The sequence below is a fragment of the Kogia breviceps genome, chromosome 1 (assembly GCF_026419965.1).
Source record: "Kogia breviceps isolate mKogBre1 chromosome 1, mKogBre1 haplotype 1, whole genome shotgun sequence".
Lineage (NCBI taxonomy): Eukaryota > Metazoa > Chordata > Mammalia > Artiodactyla > Physeteridae > Kogia > Kogia breviceps.
This window is the reverse complement of record NC_081310.1, coordinates 176793220-176810969: the sequence shown is the minus strand read 5'-3', so window position 1 is coordinate 176810969 and position 17750 is coordinate 176793220. Positions and strand designations below refer to the sequence as shown.

The following is a 17750-nucleotide window of genomic DNA, read 5'->3' as shown; positions in this document are numbered from 1 at the left end:
GGGGCTTTGGAATCAGGAAGAACTGGAAGCATCACTGAAACAGACCATTAAAAGATGGAAGGGGGGGGCTTCCCTGGTGGCGCAGTGGTTGAGAGTCCGCCTGCCGATGCAGGGGACACGGGTTCGTGCCCCGGTCCGGGAGGATCCCACACTGGGCCCGTGAGCCATGGCCGCTGAGCCTGCGCGTCCGGAGCCTGTGCTCCACGACGGGAGAGGCCGCAACAGTGAGAGGCCCGCCTAGCAAAAAAAAAAAAAAAAAAAAAAAAAAAAAAAAAAAAAGGAAGGTACAAATAATAACCAGAAGTCCGTTCCCTTGCTCCTTAAGGTGCTTCCAACTTAAAAGCGCAGTTGACTACTACATAACGTTAGCTGACTTAAGGAACTTTATGAAATTGTTGTAAAACAGAGAAAAAGAATCTGCACAAGAATTCAAAGGTAGGAACTGGTGAGTTGTATGGTGTGAACTTTGATGGTGGGTGATGGTGGGCGGGCTGCACTGGTACTGAGAAGACTTGGAGAGGCCATGGGAACATAAAGGCAGAAACAAAGTTACCCTATAATTGATTCATCTTTCTTCTCATTGTGACACACCCCTTGAACGGTTAATACTTTGAGCTGCAAGGGAATCAGGATGGGACAGTAAAATGGGAGTCCTGTAGAAGGGCACCCGGCTTGGCATAAAGGGACAGGCACAGCTTTTGAAAACAGCTCAACTCTGATATGGAAGAAAGAAAACTAGACTAACATAGGAAAGATTTGGAGTAGAGGAGCAGGAAAGGAAAAAGTCTGAAGAGAAAGCAGGAGGAGAAGAAGGGAGTGGCTTTGTTTGCCCTTCTTAATAAACAAGAGACTGGCAGAATGGCACTGGCTCCAGGGTTATCCTTAGGCTGGTCACCCCCTAACCAAGCGCTGTGGCCTTTTAAAAAAATTAAAAGGTGAAAAAGTAAGGGAGCTGTTAGCATTTAAGCTTGTCCCAATAATAGTACTAGCCCTCACTGAGCATTACTATGTGCCAGGCACTGTCTTGAGTTTTATGTGTATACATTTATTTAATTCTCTCAACAACTATTGTCACAAGTTAAAATTTGGAAACTGAGGCACAGAGAGATTCAGCAACATGCCCCAAAGTGGATAGTTAGTAAGTGGTGGAACCAGGACTTGAACCCCCATGATCTGGCTCGTTTGTGCTGTTAACCACTGCACCCCCAAAATCCTCTAAATAAAACTGTTAGCACAGTAGTGTTTAAACTCCACAGTTCCAAGTATAATTCCAAAATTACTCCCTTTCTCTTCTTCTACAAAATAAGATTCTTAACTATGGTAGCAAAGCTGGGGACACCTGGTCTGTGAGTAATCACTATCTCCATTTCAGAGTTGAAGAAACCCAGCCTCAGAGAGGTTCAAGAAATTTCCCAAAGTCATATAGCTAGTGAGTGACATGGTCAGGATGTGAATCCATGACTCTAATGTACTTAAGGTTTGTATTTGGAAGTAATTTAAAAAACACACAGTTGTGTATTTTTTTGGCACTGGGAAAAAATAATATAAATCCACTATTTTCTACTGTCTTGTCCTGATACGAGATATTTCTATAGTCAAAATGTTTTTGCTAAATAACATTAGCTTTTGAACATTTAGAGTATGTGTCAGAGAAAATGAGACAGCCATTGTCAATCATCTATTTTTGAGTTGCACCTTACAAATGCACCTTCACCCAAATGTGAAGTCTTTCCTTATATGTAACACTTGAGGGCTTCCCTGGTGGCGCAGCAGTTAAGAATCCACCTGCCAATGCAGGGGACACAGGTTCGAGCCCTGGTCTGGGAAGATCCCACATGCTGCAGAGCAACTAAGCCTGGGCACTACAACTACTGAGCCTGCGCTCTAGGGCCCGCAAGCCACAGCTACTGAGCCCATGCACCACAACTACTGAAGCCTGCGTGCCTAGAGCTCACGCTCCACAAGAGAAGCCACCACAAAGAGAAGCCCATCGACACAACTAGAGAAAGCCCGCGTGCAGCAAGGAAGACCCAACGCAGCCAAAAATAAATAAATAAAATAAAACTTGAGTAATGAGAGCTGTTGTGCTAACCTCACAGGGCTATTACCTGGATCAAAAGAACAACAGAACATAAATGTGATTTGTTATATATTAAAAGATATTATATAAATACAATGAACAGAGTCCTAAGTCCCAAATCTGCCTCTTCTACCCAGTAGGTTTTAGGTGTCACTAATCCCCTTATTTGTAAAATGTAGGACAACTGTACTACATATAGAATTGCTGGAAGGACAAATGGGTAATATACAGAAAGCATCTGGGAAAGTGTTTTGTACAGAGGAGACCTGGATATGTGTTTATGACAAAATAAATATGTTGGCCCTAAGACTACTTTCTTGCATGTCCAGAATTCAACATTTATCGTTCATTTTACAGGCAACAGAACAAAAAGGTACAGAGCATGTTATATGGGAAAAAACATTGATAAATTACTACAGTCACTAAATTCTGAGGAAGTTTGCTCTGGAAGGAGCTTTTGGAAGCTATCTTTTCCAATTTCCTGTCCCCCACTCCTACCCACTGGTTTTTGTAGATGAAGAAACTACATTCTCAGTCTCAATCTGGAATTCCCCAAACCTTCTGAAGCTCAGACTTCAGGAAGGGGCAGAACTGTAGTCCACTTGGGGCACTTCCCCCACTTTGAGGAGGGTATAAACTGTACTTTTTCCACCATTTCTTCTTGAACATTCTCTTCCAAAGCCCAAGTGGTAATAGCAAGGTGGAAAGAGAACTAGCAAGGGTGGCTGTAAGGACGCACATAACCACTTAGCCTTCTTGGAGAGGCACCAGTGAGAAAAAGTCATCACATCACTACTGTTACTTTCCTGGAAAGTCACTGCCATCATGTAACACAGCCCTGTACCCATGACAATGACTGATTAGTGAGCAGACCTGGATGGTGTGATTTAGACCTTTTAGGCTAAACTGTTCCAGTAAGATACCTTCTCTTTCTCAGCTCAGTTGTTTAAAATATTACTAGATCACAGACTTAGAACTGGAAAGGAATTGAGGAATTACTAATACATACCTATAATACATAGATGAGGAAGCAGGTCCAAGGTCAAACAGTAGTAGAGCAAAGGCTAGGAACTGAGGCTCGTGGCTTGGGATTCTTATGTTCTTATAAATATGCTCAAGGAACTGACCTGCAATCTCTGCCTAAGAGTTTGACATAGCTCTAAGATGCTTAATCCACTGACCACTAAGTAGTAACTGACCGTCTACTACGTGCCATCCAGGAGCTTTCCTTCTATTCAGAGGTATAAGACTAGTGAACATTAAACAATTATAAAATTGAATATGCCTGCAAATCTTTAAAGCTAAATAGAGAAGCATAGTTCAGAGACCCCTGAAGGCTGAATGGTAAGGGAGGCATTGTGGAAATGTGATTTGAGCTGGGTTTTAAAAATTTATTTTTGGCCACTCTGCGAGGCTTGTGGGATCTTAGTTTCCCTACCAGGGATTGAACCCAGGCCCACAGCAGTGAAAGCACCAAGTCCTAACCACTGGACTGCCAGGGAATTCCCTGAGCTCGGTTTTAAAGCGAAGCTGCGGACTAGCAACCTGTGGACCACATTCAGCCCACACACAACCTGTCTGTACTTAATTGTGATGACCCACAGTGGTTTGGGTTTCTTTCCAAAAACTTGGGAGGTTTTACATAAAAGTCCCACTCTCTGGGGTTTTATGAAAAACTGCCACCCTAGGCTTGCCACCCATTAGCAATGAGGGCTGGAGCTGAGAGGCAGCTGCCCGCTTGGCCCCTGCGTAAACCCTCAGTTCAACACCCGCAGCCCTCCCATTTACCTGCCTGACTCCTTGGGCAGCGGATTTGCTACCTGGCATTTTCAGAAATGAGAACGGCAGCCCAGAAGACAGACAGAAGTGAAGATGGGTGGGTACATCATGGGGAAGGAGAATTAGCTCTGCAATGGGGTAAATCTGTTTCTTAGGGAGACACATACTTGAAACTAGCAGAAGAATCTGGTGAGAGTATGGTGCAACCATCTCAATAAATAAACTAAAAATAAATAAAACGTGTGCTGCTACTGATGGATCAAGAATGCCAACACTTCACGTATAAAGGGTAACATACTCATTTTCCTTCTATTCAGTATCTTTGTTTTGGCATATTTTAAAACTAACACAAACTAAATTTTAAAATTTACCTGAAATTGTAATGTTATAAATTTATTTAAAATAAGAAAATATAATTTGTATTGCATAATTACATCTGCCTTGTTTTTATTGAGCTCCATTATACAGCTCTGGTGATTAAGAGATATGGCTATGCTTCCCCTCCCGCCCCCGCCCCGAGTCAAATGTGTACCCTACTTGGCTTAATACATCCCAAGAGCTCTTCTTACTTTGGCTTCAGCTCTCCCATTGCCCTCACAATATCCCGTTGTTCACTTTCACAATCAACCCCCCCAAGTAGCCCATGATGTGTAAAGGAGTCGAAAGAAAGAGCCCCATCTCAGGCTGGAAATTCATCGTAACAAAAGGTAAAGAGATTCTTCTAGACATTGTTTTGCTTGGAGGTCCACAATTTACACTTATAAAATATGCCTGAGAATAAAGAAGGTAAAGGAGTGCTACCTCAGAGATCCTGCTGTGTATCCATTTGATGACCTACTATTAAAACCACAGGCTCTGGCCCTTGTCTTCATTAGGCCCCGCTACTTTCTGTTAAATTCCCAGAGAGGGACTTCCCTGGTGGTCCACTGGATAGGACTCCGAGCTTCCAAGGCAGGGGGCACGGGTTCGATCCTTGTTTAGGGAACTAAGACCACGCATGTCGTGCAGTGCAGCGCCCCCCCCCCAAAAAAAAAATCCCCAGAGTAAAAATAATGTGGTGCTCCGAGAGAACAGTTAGAAAGCTCAGAGACAATCTCTTTCTTTTAGGTCAAGTTCAGCACACTATAATGATATTTGGCAGCACCCAGTGGCAATCTTTTTTCACATGTGTGAATAAATAGCAACTTTGCAAACTCTTGCATCACAAGAATACCTCAATCAATGAATAGAGAATGGAATAATACTGCAAATCAAATGAAAGCAGCCTCATTTTTTTCAAAGGTTATCTACTTTGAAAAGTTCAGATCATTTTAAAGTTGTTTTCCTGGCCTCCTGTCTGCTTAGGAATGAAAAGCTTAGGTAATTTTTAAAAACCAAAGACATTTTAAAAAATTCTTTTTTTTCTCTAAATATAATGGCTTTAATATAAAATTATATTTTAGAAAGAAGGGCCCATTTGTACATGCATCAAATTTTTCTTATGGGAAAACAAGAAAGTGTTAATACTTCAGTGCTTAAAAAAAAGTGAGAACAGTAAATCAGGGCTCTTTCTAGAGAAGCCTTCCAATTGTTCAACTATAACTGTTTCATCTGAGAAAACCAAATGGAATACAGGATGGCTCTTTCCCACAGCAATCTAAAACGACCTCTTTTCATGTACGTATAGAAAATATATGTGTTAACCAATTTGGAAGAAAAGCAAAATCCTGGTTGTAGGATTCCTCAAATTTCTTTTTTTTTTTCAAGCTGCATTCAGTAACAGCATGGGGGCTGCAGAGTCTCCCAGGCTGCTCTTAGATCAATGATCCTTTCTGGGACCAGGCTGGAGGGCTGGCATTCCATGGGAAGGGTATAAGGCACCTACTGCTACAGCAGGGAATTAACAAATGAGGGGGCTTCCCTGGTGGTGCAGTGGTTGAGAATCTGCCTGCCAATGCAGGGGACACGGGTTCGAGCCCTGTTCTGGGAAGATCCCACATGCCGCGGAGCAACTAGGCCCGTGAGCCACAACTACTGAGCCTGCGCGTCTGGAGCCTGTGCTGTGATAGTGAGAGGCCCGTGCACCACGATGAAGAGTGGCCCCCGCTTGCCACAACTAGAGAATGCCCTTGCACAGAAACAAAGACCCAACACTCCAAAAATAAATTAATAAACTCCTGTCCCCAACATTTTCTTTAAAAACAAAACAAAACAAAAAAAACCCAAAAACAAATGAGGAACCATACTTGCCACCTAAAGGTTTCTTTAAACTTTGAATATTTGGATAACACAGACCAAAGCTGTACCTAGATTTTCCATTTCTGAAAGTCACACTTTAAGTTAAAAATTTCTGTTCTACAAATCTCCATATATTAAGATACTGTAGAATTTATATCATGGTATCTTCTCAAAAGGAAGAGAAAAAACAGTTCTTCATAGGGAGTCTCTTTTTTGTGTGTGTCTTAAATGTCAATGATCACAAAAACTTCTGGCTTCTCTTCATTATAGACCTGCATTGCTGAGTATGTTATTGCCTTGACTTCAGTTCCCTGAAGTTGGGGTTAAAGAAAAAACAGGAAGAAAAAGGACATCAAAATCAGAATCATTAACTCTAGCAACAATTGGCAGAAAGTCAAAATTCTAATATTGCTCTGAAAAACTCAGACGAAACAATCAGTTATCAAATTAGTATAGTATTATCCACTGATCCAGTAAAAATGAGAGGCAAATATGTACAGGCAGAAAAATCACTGAGTTAGGAGACGAAGCACACTGTAGTCCTGGCTTTGCTTGCAACTGGATACAGAAGCTGTCAGACCTCTCTGGGCATCAGCTTTTTCATTTATCAGATGGGTTGAATCCAAGAACACAAAGCTTTCCTACTGTTTGGGTCAGGGCTCCTTCTTAAGGCTTCTTCCATACAGTCGAACCTGGGCCCTGGAAACTCGGCCTATTCCCTTCTCTGAATGGCAGTCAAATGCCTATTATCCAACATATCCGTTTAGATGTCTAATAGGTATCTCAAATATCACATACTCAAAAGAAAATGCCACTGTCATTTGTATTATAAAATTAATTTGTTTTCAATCCACATGCTCCCCCTCTACTGGCTTCTGTTCTTTTTAAGCTTCTCTTCCCCAAGGCTCCCTCACCAGGCTTCATTTTATTGCACTGTGGTTGAAGAAATGCTACTGCAGCTACCGGAAGCAAACAGGATTTTCCAGTCACCTCCAACTAACTTAGGTCTCCTTAGCCTAAACACAGGGGTCAGCGAACTACAAATTGAAGGCCAAATCCAGCCTGCCACCTATTGCTGTACAGCCCCATGAACTAAGAATGGTTTTTACACTTCTAAATAGTAGTGGAGGAAATGTTTAAAAAAAGTTTTACTGGAACACATCCACATTAATTCATTTATGTGTTGTCCTTGGCTGTTTAGTGCTACATATAAGAGAAGAGTTGAATAGTTGCTCTTCTATCATTCTCTGCCCACAAAGCACAAAACATTAGGAAAAAAATTGCCTACCCCTATTCCAACAGATTTGACTCATATAGAGCAAAGCCATACATGCTGGCAAATACTGAATCTGGAGAAGCACAAAAGGTAGAAGACACTTTAGAGAACATCTAGTCCAACACCTTCATTACGGGGGAGGACATCAAAACTCGATAAGGCAAAGGGATTTTTACACCCAACAACTCTGTAACAAACCTGACCCTATAACCCAAGTGCTGATTTCTAATCCTCCAAATCAGGTGTGTGAAATCACAGTGTTTTAACGTAATATGTCCTGACAGGTCATATAAGTCTGAGAAAAATTTAGGACTTTACACCAACTTATTAGAACTAGTTAAGTTAACTGTCACATTTACTGACTTTATGGTAAGGTAATATAAAATGTTTTTAATGGCTGGATTTAAAAACATACCTGAGGGTGCTTGGACAATGAGAATTCTTCTCCCCACCTTGAGAAGGAAAAGTGAAACATGATTAAGATTTCCAGTATTTAACATTTATTCTCTCTTTCCACATTTTAAAGTAAGCCTTATAAATGTAGTTTAGATATTAGAAAGCCAAAAGAGATGGAGGGGGAAGGGAGCTATAAATTTCAGTTTGATTGTTAGCAGATACAGCTGTTGAGGGACTTATGTGTACAATAGCCATTTCAAGAAGGTTGATAGTTGCTCTTAAAAAAAAGTGTCCTAGTATAATGTACATAGGTAGATACTCAATAAACATTGTTTAATGAATATTGGTTCATAACAGAGTAGTAGCATGTTCAAAATTTTCACTGTACTCAGGACTACAGAACTAATTAATATCTTCCACTGGAGAAAGCACGTCTGAACACCATAAAGGCAAAATACTAGATTCTTTAGTACAGTCTGAACTTGGTTTGTATTTTATAACTTTTCAAAAAATGTCCATGGTGTGTACATGGAAGGCCCTAGAAAGGTACTGCCCTGGAACCTGGGATGAGCATCCTCTCTCCTTTCAACACTAATGTGGCTGAAGATCACAGTAGCAGAAGCAGTAGCAGTAGCAGAAAGAGCAAAGTTTTAAAATTCTATTCAACTATTTATTAGCTAAGTACCGTTGGACAGCCTTGTTTTCTTACCCATAAAAAAAGGGAGGAGGAGGAGATAATAAAAGCTCTCACTTTACAAAAAGAAACTAAAAAAATTCAACATAAAATAGAAAAGATGGGCTTCCCTGATGGCGCAGTGGTTGAGAGTCTGCCTGCCGATGCAGGGGACACGGGTTCGTGCCCCGGTCTGGGAAGATCCCACATGCCGCGGAGCTGCTGGGCCCGTGAGCCATGGCTGCTGAGCCTGCACGTCTGGAGCCTGTGCTCCGCAACAGGAGAGGCCACAACAGTGAGAGGCCCGCGTACCGCAAAATAAATAAATAAATAAATAGAAAAGATAAGCTTTATATAAAAATAACCTAAAAGAGTTGCGTAAGGGTTGGAGTGAGCCCTCACGTGGCTGAATAAGACCAGAGGAGGCAGCAAGTGCTGGGAGGAAAGCGTAAGGCTCAAGATGGAAAATCATGAACCAGATGATACTGTCAAGGAGAACTTAATTGATATCATAACCAGAAAAATTAACTAAATTCCCAAACAGAAAGGAATCTGCTTGAAAATGGATCAGCATATGTTGGACTTAATGCTGCCCTCTATGGCCTAATAAGCAGATAGTCTTTTTCGATGAATCTTACACGTGACACAGGCTCATATACCTGATGGCTTACCAATGGCAGAGATCCCATTTTTGACGGCACACATATCTTACAAAGATTTTGTAAGTTTACCTTTGAATACAGGTGATTTGCATTGTGAAACCTGTACCTTCACACGAGGTGGATTGGTTGGTATTGTTTTTGGTGGTCTGTACCCTGTTTTCTTGGCTATCCCTGTGAATGGTGGCCTAGCAGCAAGATATAACTCAGCCCTGCTACCCGAGAAAGGAAATATCTTAAATTACTAGATTAGGATTTCTAAGCCTATCTTTAGAAAGATGTTATTTCCCATTTTGCTCCAGACTGGGTTTGCAGCATACCTTGGGTCTAGAGAATACAAACTACTTATAAAGGCTTTTCAGTTACCTGAACCTGGCCTAGAAACCATGATTGGTAAGTAAATCTGTACACAAAAATAAAAGAGTAAAAATAACCTACATCTAAGTATGAATAAACAGAGACTTGTTAAAAAAAAAAAAAAAAACACCTAAAAGATATCATTAAATGACTGAGGAAACTCAGAAAACACCAAATCCAATCAAAGTGCCGTAATCAAGTGTTTGCATACTCTGGAAGGAAATGTATAACTTGTTAAGAGAAGGAAATGGAATCCAGGTGTGAGGATCTATAGAAAAGGATGCATCAGCATTTCTTATCACCAAGCCAAGCTTTATGCAAACATCTGTGCCATCTACCAATGATATATTTTTTGTGCTAAAAATCAACAAATTGGGAATCCTGTTTAATAACACACATCAACTTTGTTTTGACAAGTTTCTGGTCCACCAAACCTGAGGTGAACCCTGGCTCCTAGGTATCTCAAGAAGCTTAACCTGCAAAGCCCTACTGGGATGCAACTGGTCTTCTGTCTTAACATTTCTATTTGTCTTCCTGCCCACTGAGTTCACTGAAGAATAACTTAACATCTTTCATGACCCGCTACTTTAAAGGTTTTCAAAACTTACCCAATTGACCGTAATTTGAAATTGCTTTGATCAATATTAAGTACTTTTACTTCCTAAAGAAGAAAAAAAATTTCTTTTAATTTTAATTTATGCTCATAACAGACCAGCTACTGAAACATGTCTAGGTTATCATCTTTTCAAGATAATAGCATAAAACTTCTCTGAAGCAAAGAAAACTATAATGTTAACTAAAACAGAACAACAAACTATATATTTCAAGGAAATACAGTTTTCTCTTACATATTCAAGGGACATATTCTTGAAAATGTACAATCTAAAAATATGAGTCAAAAGAATTTTTCTGTAAGATACATAGAAGAGGATGACCTAGGATTTCAATCACTCTGGGTTTTTTTCAACTTTATTTATTTAGAATTGACAAAACTCTCAGCCTACTTTTATAATATTGTAGGATGAATGACCCAGTTCTGTAGGATGAATGATCCAGTTGGAAGAATATATGTAGTGGAGCTGGTAAGGGAGAGAATGGAGGAATTACTGAAGCAAGGAAGGCCGTGTGTGTTAGATAACAATGAGGTTGGAGAGGTGTTCCCTCTGGAGGTTGATGGCAACAAGTAAACTCCATTTGGCCTTTCCTTTCTCACATTAAGGAAAACTAAAAACATCAATTTTTAAACTTAGGCCAACATGGCAGAACTGCCAAATTACAAATGGGACAAAAGGAACATATGGACATAAGTACAGATCAAACTTGGGAGACATAAAATGTGCAGACAGAGACAATGGAAACAATAGGTGTGCTCTTGTCATACAATCCTGATGAGTAACACGTACATAATAAGAGATCTAAATACAAAATGCACATATATAAGCAAACTCGGGTTATCCAAGAAGAGCCTATGGTTATTATAATTTCTGCAAATCATCTGTATGGCTTGGTTTTGCATCACATGTTCTATTTTAAATCACTAGTCATAAAATATGGGTAAGAACCCATTTGTTCAGTAAAAAAGAAAAACTTTTGCTTACCCGGGCTATGAAGAATTCATCAGCACTGAATTTATAAAGCCATTCATTCAAAAAGTGAAACAGAAGAGATTGTAAGTCATCTCCTACACAGGATCAAAAAGAACCATGACAGTATCATGTTTAATAACTCTTGTCTCTAAAAAACTTGTTTGAATTTAACAGTGCAATGAATTTCTTAGGCTAGTTGAAAGAACAAGCTCATAATCAATTTTGTTGTTCTTACTGTGAGCATATACTGAATTTATGTAGAATACTGAACATCTATAACAATTTCTTCCTTGTGAATAAACTGGTTACCTTGGGTTTCTACTTCTGTTGCTTGGAGGGGCTCCACTGTCCCAGTATCTGTCATATAACCAAACATGGCCATTGCACATTGCTCAAATGCTTCCTCCAGAGTATCTCCCCATGCGTGTAACCTAAAGAAATACATTCATGCCCTGTGTAATATAATCCACTGCAAAGCAGAAAACTTGTCAGGAAAGTCAAAATAAAATTAACATGATAAATACAAAACCAAAGGTCTCAATCAGTTTAATGACACTGAAACCAGGTGCTTTTAAACCATCATTTGCATGCCCTAAAGGAACCAAAAGAGGAGGAGAAAAATTAAAACTCGGGACATCAAGATTAAAACATCAGCCTTCCTATGTTAAGCACATGATTGCAAAGGCATAAACTCCAGCTATACTCACTGGACATCAGCTGTATGATCCAAATCTGAGGGAGAGAGGAAAAAACACTTATAAGTAACTAAACTGGACTTGCAAATCACAAGAAAATAACTCTAGATCATTACTAAGAACATCATCCTTGAAGAGCAAGAAAATGTGGGCTGGCCACACACCTTTCACTAACCATTTACACAAAAGTTAATTGCTCTCTTAAGGGTTATTTTTTATTTTTAAAAATTTTTTCTAAGCATTCACAGTTATTATTCTGTTAATATTAAATGAACTAATATTAAATAAAAGAATTAATAGTTACATAATATTAGCATATTGATGCTAAAGGGTTATTTTTTTAAAAGCCAAGATTTATATTTAAATGAATGACAATTTCTGGAAGGCATCACGGCCACGGTCTTCTAGGTGATCTAAAAAGTATCTAAAAAATAATAATAATAATAAATAATAATAATAAATTAAAAGTGTCTAATACATCATAGTTTTTTAATAAACAAATGACATTCTCTGCCATTAGTTACTTTTCCTCAACAAAACAAATCAGTATGTTTTCTAAACATCTACTTGTGTGAATGACCAAAATTCTAGAAACTACATCATCAAAGATATAAAATTCCAGATTTTGTTTCACCTTTTCATGAACAGCTAGCCAAATCCCAGACAAAACAATTTTTTATTTTTAACAAGAGCCAAGTTTTATATTTGTTGATTTCTTTCATTTGAAGGACTCCTCAATGATATCCCTGACCAATAAAACAATTTTGGAAAGTAAACTCTACAATATGTATTATGAGCTTTTTCCTGATATTCTCACAGCAACACCAGGAAATTAAAACTGCTACTACAGGGCTTCCCTGGTGGCGCAGTGGTTGAGAGTCCTCATGCCGATGCAGGGGACACGGGTTCGTGCCCCGGTCCAGGAGGATCCCACATGCTGCGGAGCAGCTAGGCCCGTGAGCCATGGCCACTGAGCCTGCGCGTCCGGAGCCTGTGCTCCGCAATGGGAGAGGCCACAGCAGTGAGAGGCCCATGTACCGCAAAAAAAACAAAAAACAAAAAACAAAAAAAACTGCTACTACAGCAAGTTCCCGTTGGATCTGTTATCTCAAGATTTCAGAGTCAGGACTTCCCTGGTGGTCCACTGGTTAAGGATCTGCCTTCCAAGGCAAGGGATGTGAGTTTGATCCCTGGTCAGGGAACTAAGATCCCACATGCCACAGGGCAACTAAGCCCACGCGCCACAACTAGAGAAGTCCGAGTGCCACAATGAAAACCCAGTGCAGCCAAAATTTTTTTAAAATAACTAATTAAAAACAAAAAAGATTTTAGAGTCTATCCTTCACTCTTACCTGACTTCCATCAATTCTTCCTGCTTAGAATCATAGAATATTCAGGCTACAACAAAGTATTAGAGTTCATTTAACAGAATTCCTTCAATTACAAGAAGAAACCTGAAATCCAGAGAGATTGTGTGACTTGTTTAGGACTACACTGCTGATTATAGAGTTGGGACTAGAATTGAAACTTTCTGACTCCCAGTTTAGTGTCGTTTACATAACACATCTTGTTCTGGTAACACTCAAGGTTTAAGCTCATCTCTAATTTACTCAAAATATTACTGAGGACTCAATACATTTTAGGCATTAAGGGGCTCAATGACCAGCAGAGATGACAAACAAGTTAAAAGAAAATAACAGGTATTAACCCTAGAGAAATGAATGTGGCCACAAAAGGACATAGAATGTTCACAGCAATTTATTCCCCCAAATTAAAAACCCCATATCCATCAAGAGAGCGGATAAACAAACTGAGGAATACAATGCCACACTATTCAGCAATAAAGAAGCATGAACTACTGATACAACGCATTAACAAGAGTCAGGGAGCTCAGCTCTTTCCCCTGCTGTCAGTAGTTACTGAATAAAATCCATTCACCACTTTAACGTCTAGCAGTGTTTGATACTGAGTGAAGAAGCCAGACAGAAAAGAATCTATACTGTGTGATTCCACTTATACAGAACTCTAAAACAAAAGTAAACTGTGGTGATAGAAATCAGAGCAATGCTTGCCTCAAGGTAAGGGGCTAGGGAACTAACTGGAAAGGAGCAAAGGGAACTTTCTAGGGTGATATAAATGTTCTAGAGCTTGACTCGAGTATTGGTTACACAGATGTCATCTGTTTATCAAAACTCACTGGACTTTATACTTAAGATGTGAGCACTTTTATAACATGTAAACTGTACCTCAACTTTTTAAAAGACGTTTTAAAGAGACAATGACAGATTGCTATAGGGCAGTGGTTCTCAAATTTTTTGGTCTCAGGAACCCTTTATTCTCTTAAAAATTACTGAGGCCCCAAAGAGCTTTTGTTTATATGGGTTGTATCTGGCAATATTAACCTAGAAATTTTAACTGAAAAAAATATTAAGTATATATTAATTCACTTAAAAATAATAAGCCCAGGGACTTCGCCGGTGGTGCAGTGGTTAACATTCCACCTGCCAATGCACGCCACAACTACTGAGCCCACATGCCTCAACTACTGAAGCCCGAGTGCTATAGGGACCATGTGCCGCAACTACTGAGCCCAGTGTGCTGCAACTACTGAAGCCCGCACGCCTAGAGCCCAAGGTCTGAAGCAAGAGAAGCCACTGCAATGAGAAGCCCGCACGCTGCAACAAATAGCCCCCTCTTGCCGCAACTAGAGAAAGCCCCAGAACAGCAACGAAGACCCAACACAGCCAAAAATAATAAATAAATAAATACAAATAATAAGCCCATTTTATTTAACATAAATTATATATTTTTATGAAAAATGACTACATTTTCAAAAAATGTAGTGAGAAGAGTGGCGCTGTTTAGCATTTCTGCAAGTATTTTTAATGTCTGGCTTTTCAGTGTGCTGCAATCTCACAGATATGCAGGAGGAAAAAGGAGTATTTTAAGAGCTTAAAAAAAAAAAGTAGACTTCCCTGGTGGCACAGTGGTTACGAATCAGCCTGCCAATCCAGAGGACATGGGTTCGAGCCCTGGTCCAGGAAGATCCCACATACCGCGGAGCAACTAAGCCCGTGCACCACAACTACTGAGCCTGTGCTCTAGAGTCCACGAGCCACAACTACTGAAGCCTGTGTGCCTAGAGCCCGTGCTCCACGGCAAGAGAAGCCACCACAATGAGAAATCAGCACACCACAACAAGGAAGAGCCTCCACTCGCCGCAACTAGAGAAAGCCTGCCCGCAGCAACGAAGACCCAATGCAACCAAAAATAAATACATAAATAAATAAACTTATTTTTAAAAATGCATACGGGCAGCATAGCCAGAGTGAGGAAAAAACATTGTATATAGTCTTCCTTCACCAAAACTAGAAACTGGTGGTTTGTTTTTTTGTGGTACGCGGGCCTCTCACTGTTGTGGCCTCTCCCGTTGCAGAGCACAGGCTCCGGACGCACAGGCTCAGCGGCCATGGCTCACGGGCCCCGCCGCTCCGCGGCATGCAGGATCTTCCCAGATCGGGGCACGAACTCGTGTCCCCTGCATCGGCAGGCGGATTCTCAACCACTGTGCCACCAGGGAAGCCCGAAACTGTGGGTTTTTTTTTTTTTTTTTTTTTTTTTGCGGTATGCGGGCCTCTCACTGTTGTGGCCTCTCCCGTTGCGGAGCACCGGCTCCGGACGCACAGGCCCAGGGGCCATGGCTCACGGGCTTAGTTGCTCCGCGGCATGTGGGATCTTCCCGGACCAGGGCACGAACCCGTGTCTCCTGCATCGGCAGGCAGATTCTCAACCACTGCGCCACCAGGGAAGCCCAACTGTGGGGTTTTTAAAGGTTAGTTGCAATGCAGAATTTGAGGCTTTAACAATGAATTTTTCAAACTCTAACATTAAAATCCATTGCTCTATCTTGTGCCTAAAACAGATCTTATCTATGCCTGACTGTGTAATATCAAGCATTGGTTTTTGGGAAAATATCAGTTCATGGAGGTTGACACATTATATAGAATTTTTAAAAATTTATTTGTTAATATCACCTCCAATCTCATCAGAGAAGTCTTTAAGCACTGGGAAACCATGAAGCTCATGATGGCAGATACAAGTTTTCCAAAATTCTGATTTCACTTGAAAGCTTGAATTTTATCATTATATAAATTATCAATATACCAACAAATATTGTTATTTTCCTTGATGTGACAGATTATTTTCAAGAAGATATTGGAAATATCCAAGTCTAAATAACAATAGTATGTCTTTCAGTCATTCTTTTGAGAAAAAATAGCGTTCCGAGAAAAAAGGCATCTCACAACTCAATCACAGAAGTTCTTTTCCTTAAGGTAAGCATCAATACTTTGAAGCAGCAGAAACACTATGCATACTTCCAATTTTGTTACACAGAATACTAAAAAGGCACGTATTCAATGGTTAATATTTAATAAAATTAATAGTTCTTGCCAAGTCGTCAAGGACATTTTTAAGTAAAAATGACTTTCTTTTTTTAATTGTAAGTACATAGTGGTAAATAATACAATGACTACCAATACAGTTTGGTGCCACTGCCTCAATTTGTGCCAAGGGGCCAGGACTTTTACCTATTACTGCTTCTGCACCACCAGTGCAAACATCAACACAGTGAAAAGAGCAAGTAACATCTAGTATTATTAAGAAAGTAGTTTTAACTTCACAGATCCTTTGAAAAAGTCTGGGGAAACCTAGGGTGCTAGAGACCACCCACTTTGAAAATTCTATTATAGGAGAGCATAAGAGATAAACTAAGCTAGACTAAGAGGTTCAGGTAAGAATTCCCAAAGGAAATAAGACTTAACACTTTATGTGCCAAGAGACTATGGATGACCTTTATCTATCTGCTCACTCGTTTATTCCCAGTTTCCGCTCAGTGGCTGATACACAACAGGTGCTCAATAATGTTGCTGAATGAATAAATGAGACGACAATTGAGCTGAGTCTTAAAGGAAAAACAGGGCTACAGGGAGAGCTTGGGGTAGATCTGGGGGTAGTCAGTGGCAAGAAATGAAGCTGGAAGAAAACACAGACTAATCTCACATTACATCAATGCCAAGATTCTGTACAAAATGTCGGCAAGTAGACTCCAGAATGACCAAGTGAGTTTATCCCTGGAATGCAAAGATTCAATCCTTAGGAAACAGATTACATCATCTCCATAGATGTAATCATGAGGCATAACATAAAAATGGATTTTTTTCGTTTTTTTGCCTCGCCGCATGGCTTGTGGGATCTTAGTTCCCCAGAAAGGGACTGAACCCCGGCCCGGCAGTGAAAGTACCGAGTCCTAACCACTGGACAGCCAGGGAATTCCCAAACAAAATGTTAACAGGATTTTTGAGCAAACGGTCTTTTCTCAACTATTTCTCAAAAATACACTATTGTTTATTTTTTCTCTCATTCATTTAAAAAAAAAAAAATTATTTATTTTTTTGGCTGCATTGGGTGTTTGTTGCTACATGTGGGCTTTCCCTAGTTTCGGCGAGTAGGGGCTACTCTTCGTTGCAGTGCGTGGGCTTCTCATTGCAGTGGCTTCTCTTGTTGCAGAGCACGGGCTCTAGGCACGCGGGCTTCAGTAGTTGTGGCACACGCGCTCAGTAGTTGTGGCTCGCAGGCTCAGTAGTTGCGGTGCATGGGCTTAGTTGCTCCGCGGCATGTGGGATCTTCCTGGACCAGGGCTCGAACCCATGTCCCCTGCATTGGCAGGAGGATTCTTAACCACTGTGCCCCCAGGGAAGCCCTTTTCTCGCATTCCTAATTGCTGCTTTTCACTGAATGTTTTTGTGGTATAATAAAAATATATATTTGGTCTTTGTCCCTGGTTCCTGGAACAGAGCTCTTAAAATCCTGGGAATTGGGCTTCCCTGGTGGCGCAGTGGTTGAGAATCCGCCTGCCGATGCAGGGGACGCGGGTTCGTGCCCCGGTCCGGGAAGATCCCACATGCTGCGGAGCGGCCGGGCCCGTGAGCCATGGCCGCTGAGCCTGCGCGTCCGGATCCTGTGCTCTGCAA

General features: G+C 40.6%; 1 protein-coding gene and 1 pseudogene across 5 annotated transcripts in view; one reads left to right on the top strand and one right to left on the bottom strand.

Moving 5' to 3' along the window:
- The window catches only part of ZBTB8OS (zinc finger and BTB domain containing 8 opposite strand), a 39202-nt gene that overhangs the window by 17962 nt on the left and 3490 nt on the right, over nucleotides 1–17750 (bottom strand). For 4 of the 5 annotated variants that reach the window (XM_059071301.2, XM_059071308.2, XM_067012469.1 and 1 more), the window contains 6 exons: nucleotides 11731–11755; nucleotides 11333–11454; nucleotides 11036–11118; nucleotides 10046–10098; nucleotides 7768–7804; nucleotides 5577–6387 (listed from right to left, as the gene is read on the bottom strand). In XM_059071301.2, coding sequence (XP_058927284.1) covers nucleotides 6301–6387; nucleotides 7768–7804; nucleotides 10046–10098; nucleotides 11036–11118; nucleotides 11333–11454; nucleotides 11731–11755 — 407 coding nt within the window. In that variant the 3' untranslated portion in view covers nucleotides 5577–6300. Of the gene's footprint in view, nucleotides 1–5576; nucleotides 6388–7767; nucleotides 7805–10045; nucleotides 10099–11035; nucleotides 11119–11332; nucleotides 11455–11730; nucleotides 11756–17750 lie in introns of those variants that run through there. The other variant, XM_067012477.1, reaches the window with a different exon arrangement.
- LOC131766920 (transmembrane protein 126A pseudogene) lies at nucleotides 8882–9481 on the top strand (annotated as a pseudogene).